The sequence below is a fragment of the Stegostoma tigrinum genome, chromosome 8 (genome assembly GCF_030684315.1).
Source record: "Stegostoma tigrinum isolate sSteTig4 chromosome 8, sSteTig4.hap1, whole genome shotgun sequence".
Lineage (NCBI taxonomy): Eukaryota > Metazoa > Chordata > Chondrichthyes > Orectolobiformes > Stegostomatidae > Stegostoma > Stegostoma tigrinum.
Window position 1 is genome coordinate 11818873 of NC_081361.1, and position 25184 is coordinate 11844056.

Sequence of the window (25184 nt, forward strand, 5' to 3'; positions counted from 1 at the left end):
AGACGGTTGTCTAAGAGCCCTAGTGAATTTCTACAGTACAATTTGTAGATGGTATACACTGTCACTGTGCCTCAATGGTGGAGGGAGTGAATGTTTGTGAATATGGTGCTAATGAAGCAAGAGGCTTTGTCCTGGATGGTGTCAAGCTTTGCTGGGTGTTGTTGGCGCCTGCACTCATCAGGCAAACAGACAATATTTCATCATACTCCTGAATTGTCGAATGGACTGTGCACAGATTTTGGTGAGTCAGAAAGCAAGCTACATGCTGCAGGATTAGTAGTCTCTGCTCTTGGGCATAACTGCTTCAGTACCTGAGGAGTCATGAATGGTGCTGAATATAGTGTATTCATCAGCGAACATACCCATTCTGACGTTATGATTATTAACTGAAGGTCATTGATAATGATGGTTGAGCCCAGGATACAATTTTGAGGAATGGCTGCAGTGATGTCTTACAGCTGAGATGCCTGCCCTCCAATGACGCAACCCATCTTCCTTTCTGTTCCACTAGAAAACTTTTCCTAGGTTGCCCTGATGATACACTCAGTCAAATCAGCTTTGATGTCAAGGGCAATCCCTCTCACCTCTGGAATTCAGCTCTTTTGTCCATGTTTGAACCAAGGTAGTAATGAGATCAGGAGCTGAATAGTCCTGACGGATCCAAAGCTGAGCATCAGTGTGAAGGTTGTTGCTAACAAGTTCTGCTAGATAGCCCTGTTCATGACACCTTCTGATACTTTACTGATGATTGACAGTAGACTGATAGAGTATCTAGCTGGATTGGATCTGTCCTAGGTTTTTTGGACAGGGCATTAAAGGGAAATTTTCCACATCATCAGGCAACCACCTGTTGTAAATGTACTTGCATAGCAAGTTCTGCAGCAAAGTTTTTCAATACAATTGCTGAAACATTGCAAAGGCTATGGGCCCTGACAACATCAAATGCTGTCAGCTGTTTCTTGATGTGAAATGGTGTCAATGAAATGGGCAAAAATAGGGGTCTGTGATGGTGACGATCTCTAAAGGAGGCCAAATAAATCCTCTGCCCTTCATTTCTGACTTAAAATTGTTTTAAGTACTTCAAACTTATCTTTTGCACTGATATGTTAGGATCCCCCATAATCAAGGATGGGAATATTTCTGGTGCTTCCTCTTCCAGTGAACTGTTTAATTGTCCATCCACAACAGGATGGGGCAGGACTGCTGAGCTTAAATCTGATCAGTTGGCTGTGGAACTGTGTTTTTTTCTCCTTTATTTGTTCACAGGATGAGGGCATCGCTGGCTAGACAGCATTTACTGCCTATCCCTAATCTTCAGAGGGCAGTTAAGAGTCAACCACATTGCTGTGGGTCTGGAGTCACATGTACGCCAGACCTGGTAAGGATAGCAGTTTCCTTCCCTAAAGGATATTAATGAGCCAGATGGGTTTTTCCTGACAATCAACAATGGCTTCATGGTCATCACTAGAATCTTAATTCCAGATATTTATTGAATTCAAATTCCACCATATGCTTTGGTGGGATTTGAACCTGGGGTCCCAGAATGTTACCTGGATCTCTGGATTAGCAGTCCAGGAATAATACCACGAGGCCATCACCTCCCCTTTTGTTAAGGCTGATCTTTAATTTATCACTTATATTTGTTACAGCAAGTCTTGCCAGGTGTCGGCCCTATATCATTCCATATCCAATTTTTCAGAACACAACTGTATAATCAATTAGTTAATGTGGTTCAGAATGTAATTTACTTACAAAAGAAGCAGTTACGTAATATCCACATGTGACAAGGTTTGCCTTTGATTATTTAGGTAAGGAATTTGTAGACAAGTTCTTGTGGAAATGTATACAAGAACTGGCTTAGGTTAAATTTTACATTTCACAATACCAATAAGGGGACATTTCATGAAGTTCAAATTAGGTAGGGATCAATAGAGCTAACACATCAGAATGTATCAAATACAGTTCTCTAACCATGCTGATTTGGATGTTCTGAGCTAGGAAAGGAGCTGAAACATGATATTTGCCACAGTCAAGGCTGGGTCAGAATTACATTTAGATAACAAGATGTAGAGCTGGATGAACACAGCAGGCCAAGCAGCATCAGAGGAACAGGAAGGCTCTGATGCCTGCTTGGCCTGCTGTGTTCATCCAGCTCTACACCTTGTTATCTCAGATTCTCCAGCATCTGCAGCTCCTCCTATCTCAAAATTACATTTTTCAGCTTATACGCTGTAACCACAGGTGAAAATTGTTTCAGAGATAATGGGAACTGCAGCTGCCAGAGAATCCGAGATAACAAAGTGTGGAGTTGGATGAACACAGCAGGCCAAGCAGCATCTTAGGAGCACAAAAGCTGATGCTTTGGGCCTATGCTCCTAAGATACTGCTTGGCCTGCTGTGTTCATCCAGCTTCACACTTTGTTATCTCAGGCTAAGATTAAATTCATCTGTGTCATGAGGTAAACTGAGCACATCTCAGGCCTTGAGCCATTTGCTCATTATGTAAGCTCTATGTCAAGATAGTGCTTATTACAGCTATCCTGCAGGTAATGGCTACCAATTGTTTCTAGTATATTACATCCATGAATGGACCTAGTTTTAATCCTGAAAAGTCCCCAGTTTATGATCTCAGATTACCGTCCAAAGGTGAAATGTCAGGACTATGAGCAACAAGTGAAACTAGCTATTTCACATTGCTACCATGCAGTGTGCAGCAGCAAAACGTGCTTTCCATCATGTTATGGACCATACCAATCCACTTTCAAATATTTCAAGGAGATAACCTAGACGCTAACTTCTTTCTTATTTAAATGCAAGCATAAGCTGTTGTGTTCCAGATGTAATTCGATTGGTCAGACTACTCAGTTTTAAGCAAAGCACACTTTATTCCTACTCTACAGTTATAACACAAACAAACGCAAAAGGAATTGGCATAATTTTAACTCTACTGGAAAACTTATCAGAAAAATTTAACTATTAAACAGCAAACATTACAGGAACATTCCAAAAATACAGCCTTGGCAAAGGCAAAGTCACTAACACTGATGGTCTCATATGATTCCGGCAGGAGACAAGAGAACCCAAGCTTTTAGCTGTAGCAGAGAGAGTGAGCAAGAGCGAGAGAACGAGAGAGAGAGAGTGAGATGTAGCAGCTTCCACAACCAGCTTCAAATCCCCAACAAGTGAAAGCTAAACTAAAACCCTGGTTCTACGGGAGCCTGACTCTACCCTTTCACAGTGCTTCTACTGCTCCAACTTTTAAAAAATCCCAAAGCCTCACAAGTTGTTTACTTTAGTGGCTTGGACTTGAAAGCCGTTACCTATGGCTCAAAATCTCTCTTCAAAAACAAAGGGCAAAATGCATCTCTTAAAGCCATTGTAATGTCACACCTCCCTTGCTTTAAAAAACAGGAACCATCACCACATAACAATGGCATCATTACACTGTCTCTAAACATGCAAACATTTAATACCACAGTCCATTTCAGTCTGTTTTTTCTGCCACCAAACACCTTCATCTTCCTTTATCAAAGTCAGGACAACTACATTCTCTCGTCCTGCCATCTATACAATTTTCAAATTGAATTGCTGCAATAATAAACTCCATTTAAACAGTCTGGTATTTTTATCTTAAAATTTTGTCTCCAAAAATGTTCAGGGGTTATGATCAGTATTTACAATTGTCTCAGACACATTACTGGCAAATAAATGTTGCCAAACTTTGGTACAAATTTTCAATAAAAAAGGAACCCACTCAGTCCCAGGGATTGTTGTACTCCTCTCTTCATCAACAGTACAGCAAACGGTCCAGCAGCCTTTGTTTTCGCATCCCGCGGGCCATCTGTCCATGTCAAAAGATATGGCCCAGGAACGTGACTTGGACTTACGCGAACTCACTTTTAGCCAGGTTTATTGCCACAGCTGCCTTCTGAAGTCGATCGAACATTCAGATGGCTGCTCCAAATGTTCCTTCCATGTGTGACTAAAAGTCACATGATCATTTATGTACAGCACACAATTGAGTAATCCAGAAATGACTTTATTGGTTGGTCTTTGAAAGAAAGTTGATGCCAACTGGTATGAAAAATGCACAACTTTAAACTAGTAAAGTCGATTCTGTGTCATGAAAGCTGGAATCTCTTTTACTCTCTCAGAAAAATTACCTGCCAGTATCCGCTGAGAAAGAGGAACTTCAAAATATAAACTGCTTATACCACCTTCTCAATACAGTCTTACAGCCATGCAATGGGATATGAATCAAATTTTGCAATTGCATCGAGTTTGCAGTAATCAACACACTCGTTGGGTACCACCGGTTTTGGCACCATCACCATTCGCTGTGACTTACTTTTGATTATATCACTTTTAATCTCTTTTTGAACAAGTGCCAAATTTAGAGGATTAAGTCTGTAAGGGTATTGCTTAACTGGAACAGCATTTCCTACATTTACATCATGTATAATCATGCCAGTACTTCCCAGCATATTCATATACATCTCTCCAGCTGATCGTAATAATTATCTCAGGCCATTTCAATTTTCCTCTGGAAGGTAACTCAACAATTTATCCCAATTTTTGAGAACTTCCTCATTATCAAATTTATTTTCAGGAATATCAAATTCAAATTTATCTGGATTTGTTTCTTCACTCCAAGTTGTAACAAATACAACATTCTCCTTTTGCTTTCGTTCCTTACCAACATACCACTTAAGCATATGAATATGACACAGTTTTTCCTCCATCTGGCACTCTTAGCAAATAATTCACCGGGCTCAATGTACTTGCGATTTGATCGGGGATGGTAGCTCAGAGTTTAGCACTGTTGTCTCACAGCACCAGGGCCTTGGGCAACTGTCTGTGTTGTGTTTGCACGTTCTCCCCACCCCCTCTCTTCGTGGGTTTCTGTAGGGTGTTCCAGTTTCTTTGCACTGACCAAAGACGTGCAAGATAGGTCGATTAGCCATGCTAAATTACCCATAGCATTCAGGGGTATGTAGATTAGGTGCATTAGCCGTGGGAAATGATATAAAAGCTACTCATTACCATATGACTTGATTTCTCCGACATAAATGCAGAATGGCAAAGCCTATTGTATCCATTGCCATCACTCACATACTGTCCCCCTTTCTGTTGCATCTCTAATGTTCTAGTGTGCTGTATGCATGTCCAACTTCACTCTGCTTTTGGAGACAGATTCTTTGGTGAACGTACAATATCTCAAAATTCTTCAACCTCTCCTAAAAGTGTTCTTTTTTTTTAGGTGGGGGTGATTCTGGGTGAGATGCTCTTCCGAAGATCGGCGTGGACTTGTTGGGCCAAATGGCCCAATTCAACACTGCTGAACTTCAAACTTTGCTTTTAAAGGTTCACCTACCACTGACAATAATGCTAATAGTTTCTCTAAAGGAGATAAAGTAAGAATTTATATCTTGCACAGCTTAAAAAATTAGCCAGCAGGGAATTATTAGCTAAAAATTACTGGCCAACCTAATCCTTAAAATACATCCATAATGTTTGAAATTTTAAAGCTGCCAATTTCTCTAACAAATTAAAATGGTTTATATTCTGCAGTGTATTTAAATATGCATCTTGGATAAGATATACTGTGTATTAATTGTAAATAAAAAGACATTCAATCCCACTGTCATACAACACTATCTGTGCAAAAGCAGCAGTTTAGACCTATGATGAATTTCCATGCTCTTGGTTTAGGGAAGACAATGTAAAACAAAAACAAAATCAATCAATGTGCCGTGACATGGTTCAGATGAACTGGAAAGTTGGAGAATTAATATTCAAAGGTATGAACTGGTTAAAAAAAAATACTTTTAGGAGAGGTTGAAGAATTTTGAGATATCGTACGTTCACCAAAGAATCTGCCTCCAAAAGCAGAGTGAAGTTGTACATGCATACAGCACACTAGAACATTAGAGATGCAACAGGAAGGGGGACAGAATGTGAGTGATGGCAATGGATACAATAGGCTTTGCCATTCTGCATTTATGTCAGAGAAATCAAGCCATTTGGTAATGAGTAGCTTATATATCATGACTTTTACAAAGAAAATTCTTTAAGGATGTAATCAGAAGATAAAATAATGCAAAAATAGCATGTTTGAGAGAAAGAGATGACATTGGAATAAATATTTTCAAAGATTTCTATTACTGTGCATTTGTTCTGCCTCATATTTTGACCTGTTGTCAAACCAATGATAGCAAAGATCATATAAGTAAGCAACTCCGTTTTTGTATCACTTGACTATTAGGATGGCAGAAAGTGAACCAGCTGGACCTTGGCTTTTAGGCATCCACAATTTATATGAGCCGATGTAAAATGTCTAAAATTAAGACTGGGGCTAACAACAACAATGATGTAAATGAGAACAGATAAAGATAGGTGTCCCTAACCTGAAGTTTAAATATGACTCCAGAAGCTTTGTATACCCTCCTGTTTAGCTTACTGATGAGCTCACGAAAACCATGATATCAATTACCTAAGACATCAGGTTTCAGGCAGGAGCCCAAAGATCTTCTATCTGACCTATGTTTAACTTTAAAAATATGTCTGCCTCACTAGCTTCAGAGTTGAGGCTCAAATACAATGTTAAGCATCTGTGGTACACACGTGTTGGGACAAATCAGAATGGAACTAAGATAGAATTGAAGAGAATGAAAGAGCTGTGTTGGAGGTAAATAAAGTATCACTCATAATCAATACAAGTGGTTAAAACAAAGCATGGGTAAAAATTCTGCTGTCCAAAATTATCACATTGCTGTTGCTAGAAACTATGAAGCAATCTGAAAGAACTTACTTCAGGCTGAATAGCTTTAAAAACAGGTGCATCCATTAGCGTTATCTGACTCTGTAAGAAACCAAACAAATCAAATTTTGCAATTAGCCAACCATCACATTTTTTGAATACTGAATAGTTAAAATAAATGTCCTAATTGCATTCTATTGTGAAAATATGAAGCATTAAAGAAAGGTTGAAATATTGTGAACATGTATTTTCAGAATCAATGCAACTAATTAATATCTTAACCAACTCCAAATACAAACATGAACATGTTATACAATAAGTTCTAATATTTAAATTAATAGGTATCACTTCCTGAGATGCTCCTTAAGGACTAGATTTTCACAATCAAAGTTCATTAATCACCCAAATTACGACTTAAAATTTTCGTCCTCATCAGGAGGAACTATAGAAAACCCCGGTAATTTGATTTTAAGAAGTCAGTTTCTAACGAAAAGCAATAGTTATACAATTCAGCTCGAGATAAACTGAAAATAATTGTTTCCAGATTTTTAATTAAAACATCTGTACATTTGATGCACAAAGTTAAAACTGCACACACAGGCATACACATTATAAAGAATGTTTTAGGCAAAAAGTAATGAATGAAGTGACTGATGTGGAAAATATTTTTGAGATTAAAAAGGTACGGTCTCTGAAGAAAACAGCTGTTGGATGTATAGACGAAGTAGCCAAAATAAAATGTTTTATTAACATTTACAGAGAATGGAAGTGGGGAGGGTAATTAGGAAATATTATTGGCATTGATGAATTTGATTCATTTTGCAACCAGAGTAACATACTGTGCATTAATGGCATAACAAATAGAACTGCAACAGAACTTTTTTTTCTGTGCAACAAAGTAACTGCAGCTTAAGTCAGGAAAACAGATTGTGCTGCATTTCAACCCGCAATGTAAAACTCATTGTTTTCCACTGAGACCATTTTCTTTTTAAAAGTTAACATTTAAAAGAAATTCCATCACGATACCAACTGAACAACTGATGCTATATTTTGCATTAGATTCACAAAAGCAGCAAAATATTAAGCAACTCAATATCACGTTGGTGCCTTTTGACTGAAGATATTCCCCAAATTACTTGCTTCGTCAAGGAATTATAGTCTAGGAGAGGGTATTTGGGGTTATTTTGATCACTTGCCATGTGAAGAGAGACATGGGGCTGCATTAAATGCTAAATGTGAGCTCCCTGTATGCCAACATAAACGGAAGAGGCTGACTCATTCTGAATTAATTTATTTTGCCACTTACCTTGAATGGTTATGGATGAATAATTCCATGGAGGCAAGTATCCTGTCACCTTTAATTTACACATGCAGTATGTGGACTCTGACCAGCTGGCTCAGAGCCAATCTCCAGAGTGGCCAGAAGCCATGTCACTCCTGTTCATATCTGTCAGCCATGGCTTCCAATTCGGCCCAGGTTAACAGCACCAATCAGGGATATCATAGTCAGAAGTCACACAATACCAGGTTATAGTTCAACAGATTTATTTGAGATCACAAGCTTTCATAATGCTGCTCCTTCATCAGATGAAGTCGGGTGGAGGGGGGTGGGTGCCTTTTGTTTTCTTCCAGTTTCTCCAGAGATGTTTTCTCACCAGGTCCAGTACCTCCAACTACGACTCAGACAGACACAGTCAACATATACCCAACCGCAACACATCTCTCGTACCCAGAACCTTTCTGAAGAAATTACTCCACTTTTTCAGGTCGGGCTTGGGTATGTTTTGCCGTGGTTCGGTTTGCGAGATAGTAACTTTCATGTGATCCATGTTTTTGTTCCGACCGCCTCATCTACCTCACACCAACCATACTTCATACTCATGCAGGGCTCTGTCTGTGTTCAGTTCAATCCCTGAACTAAACTGTCTCTCTTGCTTGGAGGAAGTATGTGGGCAGCATTGGCATTTCAGCTGCCGTTTCACAACATCCAACCTACCCCTCCAACCCAAAGTCCACAAATATCATGTTTAAGCTGGCGCACAGTCTTCTCCCCATTAGCAACTCTGCTGGGGCAATCCCTTTAGTTGTGTGACTAGGCGACCTAGTTGTGTGACTAGGGGGTCCTATAATCAAAGAGGAACCAGGACAGTTTGATATACAGTAAAGCAGTAGGCTGTTTCTTTAAACCTGCCTTCAACATTTGGACTGCTCTTTCCACCAGACTATTGGACAATGGATGGTATGGAGCTGTCCAAACATGCCAAATGCCATTCAACTTTGGAAAATATTCGAAATCCTTGCAGGTACATGATGTCCCATTACTTTCAGAAGTCCATGTCTTGCAAACAATGCTTGCGACTTTTCAACTTACAACCTAGAGTTTGGTGAGTGAACTCTATGCACGTCAACAACTTTGAATGGGCATCCATAATAACCAAAAACATTGAGCCTATGAAAGTATCGGCATCACTGTGTGTAACCAAATCAAGGGTTTACCTGGTGATTCCCACGAATGCAGGGGAGCTGCTGCCAGTAATTTTTGTCCTTATTGATATTCTGGGCTTGGCCCCACTAACACAGCTATGTCAGCATCCAACCCTGGACACCAGACATAACTTCTTGCCAACATCTTCATTTTGGAAAGCCTTGGATGGCGCTGGAGGAGTTCAGTCAGTATCTGGCAGCAATCTTTATTTGGGACAAGCTCTCTTGCTCCCCATAATCCTCTATGGTAGTCTAGCCTCATCAGGGCCAGAACGATTTCACTGTTGGTTGTGATGTCCCTCTATTTCCTCCACCACCACCAGCTGTTTAGGATTTGCTAGGACAGGGTCTTTTTGCGTTCACAGTTTAATATTGTCAGCAGTGACCAGAACAGTGTCCAGAAAGTTTAATAACAGAACAGATTCTTCCAGGGAAGACACCACTGGTGATGTATCTGCCAGAGGGAAGCGGTTCAAGGTAACCACATTTGCCACTTCGACTCTCAGACAGTGCTCCAACGTGTAATTGGACACACTGAGAATAAAAGCCCACTGCTGAATTCAACCAGATGTTATGAATGGAACAGCCTTGCATACTTTGGGTATCCTTAGCACGGGTTTGTGGTCAGCTACTATTACTAATTGCGGTCCATAAAGATAACGGTGGGCCTTTCCCACACCCAAGATGACAGCGAAGCCTTCCTCTTAATATATGGGCACAGTCCTGGAAGCATACACTATCAGGTATTCCTGTCTTTTGGGCCACCGGTGAACCAATACTACGCCGATACCAGACAGGGAGGCATCACATGTCAGCATCACCACTCACTTCGGATCATAGCAGGCTAGCACTTTTGTCAATGATAGCAGCTTCTTCACTTCTCTAAAGACTATTTCTTCACTATGCAACCATTTTCAAGACTGACCTTTTCTCAACAACAGGTGTGAGGGTGCCAAGATGGAGGCCAGGTTATGTATCATCAACCCAAGGAAAGACTTGAGCTCTAGTGTAGATGTGATCATCCTCAATTTATCTTCCAACAGGTGTGACCTGACCTTGTCAACTCTGCAGCCCAAGTATGTCATTTGAGGTGCCTGGAACACATGTTTTTCTCTTATAAGGCATATGTGTACCTGGGAGAACCACTTTACTATGTCTAAGTTCTCCAAGTGCTCTTTATTGGTCTTCCCAATTATTAGCACATCATCCAGATAAACAGCAACTTGGGGGTACACCTTGTAAAATCTTCTGCTGGAAAAGCTGAAAAAAGGCGCAAGCTGATGAAACTCCAAAAGGCAGTCTTGTATACAGGTACAAACCCTAATAGCTATTAATTGTGACACACTTCTGCAACTCTTCATCTCGTCACAATTGCAGATACACTTATCTCATGGCCAGCTTCATGAAGAACAGCTCCCCCGAACTTTTGCATGCAAGTCCTCTTATGCAAGGGACTGGGTATTCATCCAGTTGCAAGAAGTGACTTACTACTTGCTTGAAATCCTCACAAAAACAAACCAATCCATCAGGCTTCACCATTGTTACGACCGGTTCTGCCCATTCGAAAAACTGTACCAGTTCAATGGTTCCTTCGCTTTGCAGCCTCCTGATTTCTGCCTCTACTTTTGCACCCAAGGCAAATGGCACTTAGCAGGCCATGCAGAACAGCAGTATTGCTTCCTGGTCAACATGCAAGGTGATCCTGCTTCCTTTGATACTCCCTCAACCTTCCTGAAAACATCTGGATATTTAATTACAACTTCACTCAGATAGCTACATTCTAATTGAAATTGAATTCTAGGTGAATCTTTCTCAACTAATTCCACCGCAACAAGCTAGGGCCCAAGCCTTTTACTACAATCAGTGATAAATGCACCAACTGCTTCTCAGAGGAGGCCAGAACCGAAGTTGTACCCCGAATCCGTAATGGTTTCCTCAACATTAGTCTGCGTAAGACCTTGGCTAGACTGCGAAACCAAGGATTGGAGTCTAGAGTGAATCTTGTTGAAGACCGGTATCCATTAGACAAGACATTTATTTTGATTGAGATAACAAGGTGTAGAGTTGGACAAGCACAGCAAGCCAAGCAGCATCTGAGGAACAGGAAAGCCAACGTTTCGGGCTGAGACTCTTCTTCAGAGATGTTGAAATGAACTATCCTGGGCTCGCCGGCCCAGATCCTGAAGTACATTTTAGCCAGTTGGCCGAGGCTTGGCTTTGTTTAGGCGTTTTGCTATTGGCTGACCTAGGGTCCCTCTGCTCAGGATATGTCCTGCGTGAGGCTATGCGATTACCTGCAGTCAAGCAATGTTCCCCAAGCTCAGTCAGATAGGTGAGGGTGTCCATTAGGATACTCTATAGCTCAAGTGTTTGACTTGCACATTTTCTAATAACAAAGCCAGTGGTGTCTTCCCTGGAAGAATCTATTCTGTTATTAAACTTTCTGGACACTGTTCTGGTCACTGCTGACAATATTAAACTGTGGACGCAAAGCCAATAACAAAGCCAGTCGTAGTGCCTGTTTGAAATCCAGATGGCCATCAGCTGACAGGTGCTTCTACATGGTTTTGTCATTAATCCCACGTACCAAACAGTTCCACAGCATCTTATTCAGGGTTAACCCAAAAATATAAGCCTCTGCCAGTTAGAACATAGAACATTACAGCACAGTACAGGCCCTTCGGCCCTCGATGTTGTGTCGACCTGTCATACCGATCTCAAGCCCATCTAACCTACACTATTCCATGTACGTCCATATGCTTATCCAATGACTCCTTAAATGTACCTAAAGTTGGCAAATCTACTACCGTTGCAGGCAAAGCGTTCCATTCCCTTACTACTCTCTGAGTAAAGAAACTACCTCTGACATCTGTCCTATATCTTTCACCCCTCAATTTAAAGCTATGCCCCCTCGTGCTCATCGTCACCATCCTAGGAAAAAGGCTCTCCCTATCCACCCTATCTAACCCTCTGATTATTTTATATGTTTCAATTAAGTCACCTCTCAACCTTCTTCTCTCTCATGAAAGCAGCCTCAAGTCCCTCAGCCTTTCCTCGTAAGACCTTCCCTCCATACCAGGCAACATCCTAGTAAATCTCCTCTGTACCCTTTCCAAAGCTTCCACTTCCTTCTTATAATGCGGTGACCAGAACTGTACGCAATACTCCAAGTGCGGCCGCACCAGAGTTTTGTACAGCTTCACCATAACCTCTTGGTTCCGGAACTCGATCCCTCTATTAATAAAAGCTAAAACACTGTATGCCTTCTTAACAGTCCTGTCAACCTGGGTGGCAACTTTCAAGGATCTGTGTACATGGACCCCGCGATCTCTCTGCTCATCTACACTACTAAGAATCTTACCATTAGCCCAGTATTTTGCCTTCCAGTTACTACTACCAAAGTGCATCACCTCACACTTGTCTGCATTAAACTCCATTTGCCACCTCTCAGCCCAGCTCTGCAGCTTATCTATGTCTCTCTGCAACCTACAGCATCCTTCGTCACTATCCACAACTCCACCGACCTTAGTGTCGTCTGCAAATTTACTAACCCATCCTTCTACACCTTCATCCAGGTCATTTATAAAAATGACAAACAGCAGTGGACCCAACACCGACCCTTGTAGTACACCACTAGTAACTGGTCTCCAGGATGAACATTTCCCATCAACCACCACACTCTTTCAGCAAGCCAATTTCTGATCCAAACTGCTATATCTCCCACAATTCCATTCCTCCGCATTTTGTACAATAACTTGTCTTAACTTAGTCAAAAATCCCGATACAGAGCCCCTTGGTTCTCGAACTGGCGAATAAAATTGATAGTGTCTTAGAATTAGGAGAGGCTTGTGATCGAAATATTCCTTAACTAAATTCATCAACTCTTGACAAGTTTTTGTATCTGGTGCCTCAGGGAATATTAGGCTCGTCATAACCAAAACCGCTGTGGTCCTCAAACAGCGAGAAGAATTACTCGTTACTTTTTGCCTGCCTGAATGTGATTTGCTAGGAAAAAGTAACAGAAAAACAGTACCAGAAGTGATGTCAACCATCCCAGCAAATCAAGGCATATAAATAACCAGCAGGACAGAATACCCATGCTTCACCGGAGGCACACTAATGATGTTACCTAGCAGAGTGACGAAATGTCTACAATCAAACACACCGACTCAGACAGCAAGTCTACAACTGCATCCACAACCCAAGTTGCAAATCTTCTCAAAAACTTTAAACTGCCATTACTGCTGAGACACAGGTGGAAAAGGAGCCACAGATATTCCAAAACCCAAGTAGTCAAGTCTCAGCAGCATCCAATTGCCATGACAGACTCAGAAAAGAGACATCACACCCCTAGAGATAGCAGGAATTGCTGATGCTGGAGTTTTTGGGTGGCATTGCTGTGACACTGGAGGAGGCCTGGGATGGACATGTCATCCAGGGAGTGGTAGGAGAAGTTGAAGTGGTTTGCAAGCCACCCAAAAACTGGAGGAACAGCACCTCATATTCCACCTTGGAACTCTATAACCCAATGGTCTCAATGTTGACTTTATGAGCTTCAAACTCTTCTCATCCACGACGTCATCCCAAGACCATGTCCCCCCTCTCATTCCCACCTCCCTGACCTGTCCGTCTTCTCTCCACTTATCCGCTCTACTATCCACCTTCTATTACCACCTCCCCGTCTTTCTATAAATTTCTGAGCCCCCTTTCCCTCCCCCATTTCTGAAGAAGGGTCCAGATCCAAAATGTCAGCTTTGCTGCTCCGCTGATGTTGCCTGGCCTGCTGTGTTCATCCAGCTCCACACCTTGTTATCTCGACATCACACCCCTCACTGTCCAACAATGCACAGGGACAAATCTGCTGGGCTGTATGTTTGACAAAGAGCTTTTTTTAACCACCAATTAAATTGTCATGCTGTAGGAACGAGGCTTTAAGCAGATGCCAAATGTGAGCAGCCCAAAAGTACAGGTTCCTAATTTTAACAGGTTCATTCACCTGCCTTCCCAACTTTAAGTTAAAGTTTATTACATTTTCTAATGTCTATACATTAAATTGGCCAATCTCCAATCAAGCATGACATTTATTTCAAAAATATCTGGAAAGAAGAGTCTAAGGGTTGTGCTAGGTTAGGAGTTGTCAACTGGGGAAACAGTTGACACCAATGTTACTCTGCTGCTCAGCTACCAATGGAAATACTAGTCAAGGTTCCCACTTTCTGTTGCTATCCAAGCAATCTTATTTCAAAACAAGATTGTGGCTGAACTTGAGGTCAGAACACATGAAATTCCATGGTTAAGGTGCCTGCTAACATTGACTTTTCCAGATATACAAATGCAGTATCACGACAAAGCAAGATAATAGAGCATTTAAGAACAACAGAATAGAATAAAATTTTACACCTCACAAAAGAATCGAAAATTTCACTGCATGAAACTAGCCCAATCTGAGTTTGCACTTGAGAATGAAATACGAAGAAAAATTCCAACGGCTACCAGGCTGTCTTCAAGGCTTAAATGAGGCAATGGAAAAATGTGATTACACATCAAAACCAATTTCTGCTTGTGAGTTAAATTACAGAAGTTTCACCTTCAAAGAGAACATATCAATACACTACAATCTTTCTCAATCAACTTCTCAAGGAATAGATTATAAATGCTGGCCTAGGCAGGCAGTAACCACAGCTCATCAATGAATTTTTAAAAATGCCACTAGAATTTAGATTTACATAGACTCTAAAATGATAAGGAAATGAACAAGAAAAGTCCCTGGGAACTGTGTCAGTGAAATCTGCAATGCCTCTTACAACTGTAGAAGGATTTCCATTGCAATTTACTAATTCAGGTCTTAGTGCATGTTTGGAATGACCTGCCAGAGGAAGTGGAAAAGGCTGGTAGAATTACAAGACTTAAAAGGTATCTTGATTGGTCCGTGAATAGGAAGGGTTTAGAGGGATATGGGCCAAATGCTGGTAAATGGGACTAAATTTATTTAGGGTATCTAGTCGGCATGGACGAGTTAGACAAAAGGGTGTGTTTCTGTGCTGTATAACTCTAAGTAATACAAAAGCTTTGTATTCATTACAGTTCATTATTTCTCAAATCAACTTCTATAATTCTATGTTTTGAAAATGATTAATAATAGTTCAAAACAAAAAAGGGCTACACTGCAAGTTTTCTCCTGAACAGGAAAGAGAGGAACTGTGAACAGAATAGCTGCTGCTGTAAACACCACAGAAAACCAATTTCTCTCTCACGCACATGGATTCGCATGTGCATGAGATATGCTCTGATGCTCAAAAATATTCCAATTTATTTACTTTTATAAAAAGACTGCCACTTAACATAGAACATAGAACAGTACAGCACAGAACAGGCCCTTCAGCCCACAATGTTGTGCCGACCATTGATCCTCATGTATGCATCCTCAAATTTCTGTGACCGTATGCATGTCCAGCAGTCTCTTAAATGACCCCAATGACCTTGCTTCCACAACTGCTGCTGGCAACGCATTCCATGCTCTCACAACTTTCTGTGTAAAGAACCCACCTCTGACATCCCCTCTATACTTTCCACCAACCAGCTTAAAACTATGACTTCTCGTGATAGCCATTTCTGCCCTGGGAAATAGTCTCTGGCTATCAACTCTACCTATGCCTCTACTTATGTTGTATACCTCAATTAGGTCCCCTCTCCTCCTCCTTTTCTCCAATGAAAAACGTCCGAGCTCAGTCAACCTCTCTTCATAAGATAAGCCCTCCAGTCCAGGCAGCATCCTGGTAAACCTCCTCTGAACCCTCTCCAAAGCATCCACATCTTTCCTATAATAGGGCGACCAGAACTGGACGCAGTATTCCAAGTGCGGTCTAACCAAAGTTTTATAGAGCTGCAACAAGATCTCACGACTCTTAAACTCAATCCCCCTGTTAATGAAAGCCAAAACACCATATGCTTTCTTAACAACCCTGTCCACTTGGGTGGCCATTTTAAGGGATCTATGTATCTGCACACCAAGATCCCTCTGTTCCTCCACATTGCCAAGAATCCTATCTTTAATCCTGTACTCAGCTTTCAAATTCGATCTTCCAAAATGCATCACCTCACATTTATCCAGGTTGAACTCCATCTGCCACCTCTCAGCCCATCTCTGCATCCTGTCAATGTCCCGCTGCAGCCTACAACAGCCCTCTATACTGTCAACGACACCTCCGACCTTTGTGTCGTCTGCAAACTTGCTGACCCATCCTTCAATCCCCTCATCCAAGTCATTAATAAAAATTACAAACAGTAGAGGCCCAAGGACAGAGCCCTGTGGAACCCCACTCACCACTGACTTCCAGGCAGAATATTTTCCTTCTACTACCACTCGCTGTCTTCTGTTGGCCAGCCAATTCTGTATCCAAGCAGCTAAGTTCCCCTGTATCCCATTCCTCCTGACCTTCTGAATGAGCCTACCGTGGGGAACCTTATCAAATGCCTTACTGAAGTCCATATACACCACATCCACAGCTCGACCCTCATCAACTTTTCTAGTCACATCCTCAAAAAACTCGATAAGGTTTGTGAGGCATGACCTACCCCTCACAAAGCCATGTTGGCTGTATTTGATCAAGCCATGCTCTTCCAGATGGTCATAAATCCTATCCCTCAGAATCCTTTCCAACACCTTGCAGACAACAGACGTGAGACTTACTGGTCTGTAATTGCCGGGGATTTCCCCATTTCCTTCCTTGAAGAGAGGAATTACATTTGCCTCTCTCCAGTCCTCAGGTATGACTCCAGTGGAGAGCGAGGATGCAAAGATCTTCGCAAGTGGCGAAGCAATTGCATTTCTCGCTTCCCAAAGCAGCCGAGGACAAATCTGGTCCGGGCCTGGCGACTTGTCAATCTTAATGTTTGACAAAATTTTCAGCACATCAGCTTCCTCTATCTCTATCCATTCCAGCATGCACACCTGCTCTTCAAAGGTTTCATTCACTACAAAGTTCGTTTCTTTCGTAAAGACAGAAGCAAAAAACTCATTTAGGGCTTCTCCTACCTCCTCAGACTCCACACACAAGTTCCCTATGCTTTCCCTGATCGGCCCTACTCTTTCTTTGACCATTCTCTTATTCCTCACATAAGTGTAAAATGCCTTTGTGTTTTCCCTGATTCCTTCTGCCAAGCCTTTCTCGTGCCCCCTCCTGGCTCTCCTCAGGCCATTTTTGAGCTCCTTCCTTGCCTGCGTGTAATCCTCTCTAGCTGAACTTGACCCTAGCTTCCTCCACCTTATGTAAGCTACCTTCTTCCTTTTCACAAGAAGCTCCACCGCTCTCGTCATCCAAGGTTCCTTTATCTTACCCCTTCTTGCCTGTCTCAGAGGGACATATTTACTCATCACTCGCAACAACTGTTCCTTAAACAGTCTCCACATGTCTATAGTTCCCTTACCATGGAACAATTGCTCCCAGTCCATGCTTCCTTAAAACAGCTTAAAACTATGACGCCTCGTGGCAATTAAGATGCCCTTTTTTCCAGCGCATTTCAATTTTGTCACTGAAGAGGTTAAATTATTTAAGGATTAATGCTTCAGACATATAGTCAGTAATAAGCAAAGCTATCAAAGCATGTGGGAACTACAGATGTGCAGAGAAACAAATACCAATCTAGACATTCAAATGTCAAGGTTAGTAGCGTAGAACTCTTACAATCAAAGGCCTGAGGTAAAAATAACTAACAATTCCTATGAAAGGTGGAGGGAAAATAAAGATTACATGGGGCATACACACTGTAGTGAGGGAATTGTAACATGTATTCTCTAATCTGCACAAAGCTTGAAAATGTTCTGTAACTCAACACAGTCAACTTAACAATTCAGTGTTAAGGCTTTATTTCTGTATGTATGTTCTTTTGAAGTTCTCCATCAATTTGTCAAGTTAACCTACAAAAGTTACTGGCAAGAATTCTGACTGCATTCATTTTCAAGGGAGAGCATGTTTACAAGAGCTGCTTTGAAACTGGTACCCCAGAGAAGACCACCCTTCATTTCTTGCTTACTTGTCAATCATCCACCTAACCCTCAAATCAAGTTTTTCCAGGTTAGCTATCAGGATGGTCTCAAATTGCCTCAACTAAAATAACTGAAGTTGTCAGAATTAACACAGAAAATGCAGGCACCTCTTTTGATTTAATGATATCCCCAAGCAGAATACCCAAACCAGGACAATTTTGACAATTTGATTTCCAAAGAAACAGAATGTATTTTAAAGTACAATCATTAAAAGCTCTGTGTGTATTTTCCTTCCTGTTATGTAACAATTACCCCAATGTATGTAACCAAACTCCAAAATGACATTGGTAATGATCGATGATGTTACATTTGTTGAATTTCTCTTGTTCTTTTCACTATTTCACACACAATCCACAGATTTGCTGCAAAGACCTTAATCATCAACTATACTCACAGCAAACTCTTCTGGCGTCACCTTCAGGACATCAAAGACCACTGCATCAAAACTTTTCTTAGGGTCATTAGAAGCTTTCTCACTCAGAGATTCAGAGCTGCTACTCCGCTGCAGGAATGAACGACATTCATGAGTTGAGGGCATCAAACCTTCATCAAATAATGTAATCAGAAGTCATTTGGAGGAGAGCATAACAGCAAAAACAGGAAACAATAGGGTACAGACAGGAAATATTAAGTTTGGAAATGGTTCCAGAAGTTGGGAATAAATTAAGATCAAAGGAATCTATAGTTAGAGTGAGAACTTGAAATACAAAGTACTGAAAAGCAAGTACAATATAAGCAAAGACATTGTTGTGGATGTTAAGCGTCAGCAGTATTTAATGCTGAATAGATTTGGATAACAAAGTTTTTTAAGTCTGGAGCTTATAGCTGGCAGAGGTTACAAGGCCACCAAAAATATAGTTATTCTGGCAATTTTTCTCTTCCTCCCTAGGATAAACATTGAAATAGTGTAGTTGAGCTACAACTTGCCAAATACATATATTTTGCTCAACTATATGATGTGGTAATTCTATACATGTTTCTCAGAATGTGGGCAACACTAGCAAAGCTCTTTTTTATTGTACATTCCTTGTAAGATTTCAAGCAAATTGCTGCAGTCCTTTTGGAGATGGCGCTCCGAGACGAATGATAGGTTGAAAATTTCAAATTGCAAGCAAGTAATTATAATGAAGCGTCAGTAAATCCTCAAACCCAAATTGTTTGGTACCTCATAGGGTAGCTTACAGGTAACAATATTCTCATGATCATGCTGTTCTTTGTTGATGGCAGAAGGCATGAGGCTGGAGTGTGCCACCAAAAGAGAAGTTGATGATTTGCTGTAGTGCTCATTTTATAATCCCTCCTCAAAGTACTGATGTTGGAGATATTAGGTAATGAGGCAAACTGTCGGTACATTATTGACTACAGCTCCACCTTCAGCATCATAATTCCAAACAAACTCCGGGTCCTGGGTCTCTGCTCCCCTCTCTGTAACTGGATTCTTAACTTCCTGACTAACAGACCACAATCAGTAAGGACAGGCGACAAAACATCCTCCTCGATAATCCTCAACACCAGTGACCACAAGATTGCATACTCATTCCCCTACAATCCACCTTACACACAAGACTGTGTGATCAAATTCCACACTAACTCTACTTACAAGTTTATTAGCAACACCACCATTGTGACTTGGATCTCAAACAACGATGAGACAACATACAGGAAAGACAGAGTGCTTAACAGCACGGTGTAAAGACAACAGTCTCTCTATTAATGTCAGCAAAACGAAGGAGCTGGTCATTGACTTCGGGAAGCAGAGTGGAGGGCACTCCCCTGTCTGCATTAATGGTTCTGAGGTGGAGATGGTTGACAGCGTCAAGTTCGTGGGAGTGACAATCACCAAAAATCTGTCCTGGTCCACCCACTTTGATACCATGGTCAAGAATGCATAGTATTGCTTCTACTTCCTCAAGAGCTTAAGAAGATTCAGCATGTCCACAAAGACTCTTAATTTTAATAGATGTATCATAGAAGCATCCTACTTAAATGCCTCACAGTGTGGTACAATAACTGCTCTTCCCAAGATCGAAAGAAACTACAGAGTTGTTGACACAACCCAGTCAATCACGCAAACCAGCCTTCCATCCACTGAGATAGTAGGAACTGCTGATGCTGGAGAATCTGAGATAACACGGTGTGAAGCTGGGTGAACACAGCAGGCCAAGCAGCATCAGAGGAGCAGGAAAGTTTGATGTTTCGGGTCGAGACCCTTCTTCAGGAACCTTCCAAGAGCTGGTTCTCTAATAACTCAATAAAACCAATAGTGTCTCAGGATTGGAGGAGATTTGGGATTGATACTATTGGTTTTATTTGGTAAGCTTGACTTGTTTGATCCTGCTGTTGAAGACTGGGCCCCATATGTGGAAAGAAGGCAATATTTTTCCATGCTAATGACAGTGGGGCATATGAAAAGCAATGAGTATGGCAGAGGCATAAGATTTTGGGTAAACCCTGAACGAGATGCTAAGGGACCATTTGGTACGTGGGATTAATGACATAACCATGCATAACTACCTACTAGCTGAAGCCCAACTAGACTTCAAACAGGCACTACAACTATCTTTGTCATTCTGAAATATGGTAAGTGGAGCATGGAAACTACAGGTCACAGACAATAAATGCTGCCTAGCCAGTGATATCCTCAGAGATAATGAGAATTGCAGATGCTGGAGAATCCAAGATAACAAAGTGTGAAGCTGGATGAACACAGCAGGCCAAGCAGCATCTCAGGAGCACAAAAGCTGATGTTTCGGCATTAGACCCTTCATCAGAGGGTCTGATGTAGGGTCTAGGCCTGAAACGTCAGCTTTTGTGCTCCTGAGATGCTGCTTGGCCTGCTGTGTTCATCCAGCTTCACACTTTGTTATCAGTGATATCCTAATCCTGTTAATGAATCAAGGATGAATAAAGGACACCTATGGAAATGGACACTCTCACCTGTCCAACTAAGCTTAGGGAACATACTCAAGCACTCACATCCTCACACAGGCCATGCTCTGAGCTCACAGCAGAACCTCACAACAAAGCCAAGCCTCAGCCAAGTGCTCAAGGTTCTTCAGGATCTGGTCCAGCAAGCCATTGTAGTTGTTGCCAAAACGCAGACTCAAGACAGCAAAGGAGTCCAACAAGGCCTGATTTGCGTAAGAAAACCCGTGGGCCAGTATCCAGTAGATAGCATACCCTGGAAAGTCCATCTAAATGTGGGTTGGAACAATTAAATTGCTTAGCAACATCCAAATCAGAACTGATTAAAATTAATCTTTGGTTAAATGGTCACCCAGTTCCCATTGAGGTCAATACCAGTGCAGCTGAATCTATGCTTGCATGTTTAACAAGGTTCGCTCAGGTCTCCAACTCATAAGCTCGCGCAAGACCTTGGTAAGACGGAGAACATACACTGGGGAACCGCTGTCGATTAAGTGTGAGAATTTGGTTCCGGAGCAGTTGGTACAGTCACTACTGATGGTAGTAAAAGGCTCGGGCTTAAGCCTATTGGTGTGGGAGATGATGGGAGCTGCAAATGCTGGAGAATCCAAAATAACAAAGTGTGGAGCTGGATGAACACAGCAAGCCGAGCAGCATCTTAGAAGCACAAAAGCTGATGTTTCGGGCCTAGACCCTTCATCAGAGAGGAGGATGGGGAGAGGGTTCTGAAATAAGTAGGGAGAAAGGGGGAGGCGGATCGAAGATAGATAGAGGAGAAGACAGGTGGACAGGAGAGTATAGGTGGGCAGGTATGGAGGGGATAGGTCAGTCCGGGGAGGACGGACAGGTCAAGGGGGCGGGATGCCTATTGGGGTGGAATTGGTCGAGAAAGATTCGCCTAAATTAGCTCAACATTTTCCAATTAGAAAATGGCTGTCAGGGTGAAGTCCTAGTGAATTACCCAAGAGCTTTTACAGGAAGTGCTTGGGTTTATCAAAGGGGCCAAAGCTTATTTACAAGTTGACCAGGAAGTAATTCCATGATTTTTTTTCCAGTGCCATTTGCCTTACATGCAGATACAGATGCAGAAATCAGGAGGCTGGAGAGCTAAGGAATCATCAAACTAGTGCTGTTTAGAGAACAGGTAACACCAGTCATATCGATTATGAAACCTGATGGCTCAGTTCACTTTTGTGAGGATTTTAAGCAAATGGTAAACTGCTTCTCACAGCTGGATAAACATCCAATCCCCTACATAGAGGACTTCTGCACAAGGTTGGCGGCGCAGAGAGCTGTCCTTTACAAAGTTGGGCAGCAGCCATGCCTACTGCAAATGTGACTAGACGAGAAGTCCCAAGAGTACGCCACAATAACACTCATAAGAGTTCATACCAATATACAAGACTGCCATTTGGGCTATCATCGGCCTGCGCCCTTTTCCTGTGGACCATGAAGAACATTTTACAAGGGCTACTCCAGCTCACCATATATCTGGATGATGTGCTAATAACCAAGACGACCAATGAAGAGTGCTTGGAGACCTGAGACATTGTGCTTAAATGCTTCTCCCAGGCAGGTCTGGATGGGGAAAATGTGCGATCCAGGTGCTCAAGTGTCCAACCCTACTTGGATTACAGAGTTGACAAAACTGGTTACACCCGTTGGAAGATAAAATGAGCGCAAAGGATGCCCGACTCCCACATCTGTACTGAGGCTTAGGTCTTTCCTTGGGTTAGTGAATTATTTCAGAAAATTCATACAAAACCTTGCCTCCGCCATGGCACCCTTACACCTGCTACTGTAAAAGTGTCAGCCTTGTAAATGGTGACATGGCCTGGAAGTAGTCTTTAGGGGAGTGAAAAAGCAGCTATCATGTAAGTTGTTGGCCCACTATGATCCAAAGTGAGAGGTAGTGCCGACATGCAATACCTCCCCATACGGTATTGGGCCAGTGACGCAACAGAAAGGAACATCTGTATGCTCCCCAGACGTTGGCTGGTACTGAACGCAAATGTGCCCAGATAGAGAAAGAAGTTTTGGCGGTCATCTTTGGTGTGAGGAAGTTCCACTAGCATCTTTACAGGCAAGAATTTGTCATTGTAACAGGGATACAAACCCCTGCTAGGCTATTGAAAGACAAGGTGGTGCTGCCCACAGCTTCCAGAAGAATTCAAAAGTGGACTCTTATTCTCAGTGCATAGGAGTACAAGCTAGAACACCATCCAGGAAGCCAAGTTGCTAATGTGGATGCCCTGCGCCACCTCCCACGGGCAAACCAGGAGTCTGTCCTGGTTTTAAACCTCCTGGACACACTTTCAGTCACCACTGGCAATATCTGACCATGGACACAAAAAGATCCTGTCCTAGCAAAACTAAAACAGCAGGTGGTAATTGAGGAGATGACAGGGTCATCACAACCAGGACTGAAACCTTTCTGGACCTGGCGAGACCAGATCAGTGTAGAAGACAGCATGTTACTTTGGGAAGCAAGAGTGATCTTCCTGAGTAAAGGTCACTGCCAGATACTGGCTGAACTCCACCAGGTTCATCCAGGAGTTTTCAAGATGAAGATGTCTAGCAAAAAGCTATGTATGATGGCCAGAATTGAATGCTGGTATAGCTGCATTAGTGGGGCAGTGTCCAGAGTGCCAACAAGGACAAAAATTGCCACTGGCGCAGCCGCACATTCACAGGAATGGCCAGGTAAGCTTTGGACTTGGTTATATGTCAACTATGCTGGTCCTTTCATGGACTCATCGCTCCTGGTCAATGTGGATACCCATCCAAAGTAGTTGGACATGCATAAAGTCTGTTAAGCAAACCCAGGAATGACAGTTGAGAAGCTGCACACATCATTCACAATACGCAGACTCCCTGTAATAATGATCACAGACAATGGGACATCATTTATCAGCATGGATTTTGAGTATTTCTGAAGTTGAACGGCATTTGGCACATAAGGACAACTCTATAACATCCATCGTACAATGGTCTGGTGGAAAGAGTGGTCCAAATGTTGAAGACAGGCTTAAAGAAGCAGCCTACAGTGTCACTAGATGCCAAATTATTCCAGTTCCTGATTGATTACAAGACCACTGCTCACTTAACAATGAGAACAGATCCAGCTGAATTGTTGATGGGGAGCAGACTCCACACCAAGTTAAACCTTATATTCCTAGACCAGGGGGTTGAAATGGCAGCAGATACACCAATGCTGGCCAGACGCCTCCTTAAAGCAAGAGGGACAATTTAATTCAGGGCAAGGACAACCAGCCCCTGTGCAGTTATTTTGGAATGAAACTGCTATCCTTACCTGGCCTGGACTACATGTCACTGTGAAATGTTAAAGGGTGAATATCTGTTCTGCTGACACGTAAGAAATTAGGTGCTAAGCTGTGCCATGGGTGCCTCTGTCTTGCAGACAACATGTGGTAATCTAATTATACTCTGCTCTCTGTAAATGTTGAACGAAGGCTAAAAAGATACGGAACTGTCTAGAGCAGCGACTGAGAAGTGAGGAACTGTCTAGTTGTACACATTGCTTTTGGGCAGCTGACCTTTGCTTCTAATGTTAGGTGATTCAGTCATGTACTATCACTGTTGCTAGGCATATGACTATGGGGAAGTAAAAAATTATATCTTGCATACATGACTGACTGTGATGTAAATTCCTACGCAAAGGGAGGATGGTTCCCTTATTGGACAGCATCGCTTGACATGGCTCCACAAGCCCTGCGAAGATTGTTAAGTGATTCTCCAAAAGCTTGTACTTGCTTAAATAAACTATGGCTGTTTACAAAAGTTGGCATATTGCATTTGTATCAAGTGTGTAGGAATCTCCTAAAAGGGAACGCTGCAGCTGCAGATCTACAGCAATGTGGCTGATTCCTAACAGGTCTCTGGACAATTAGGGATGGGCAACCAAAGCTGGCCTAGCCAGTGACATACATATCCTGTGAATACATTTTT

At 42.0% G+C, this 25184-nt stretch overlaps 1 protein-coding gene across 6 annotated transcripts in view; it reads right to left on the minus strand.

Moving 5' to 3' along the window:
• ralgps2 (Ral GEF with PH domain and SH3 binding motif 2) overlaps nt 1-25184 on the minus strand; it is a 397302-nt gene that overhangs the window by 264769 nt on the left and 107349 nt on the right. For all 6 annotated transcript variants that reach the window (XR_009446048.1, XM_059647739.1, XM_059647737.1 and 3 more), the window contains 2 exons: nt 18685-18792; nt 6812-6862 (listed from right to left, as the gene is read on the minus strand). Coding sequence is in view for 5 of the 6 variants with exons in the window: in XM_059647739.1 (XP_059503722.1) it covers nt 6812-6862; nt 18685-18792 (159 nt within the window). In the remaining variant the exon portion in view is untranslated. The remainder of the gene's footprint in view (nt 1-6811; nt 6863-18684; nt 18793-25184) is intronic.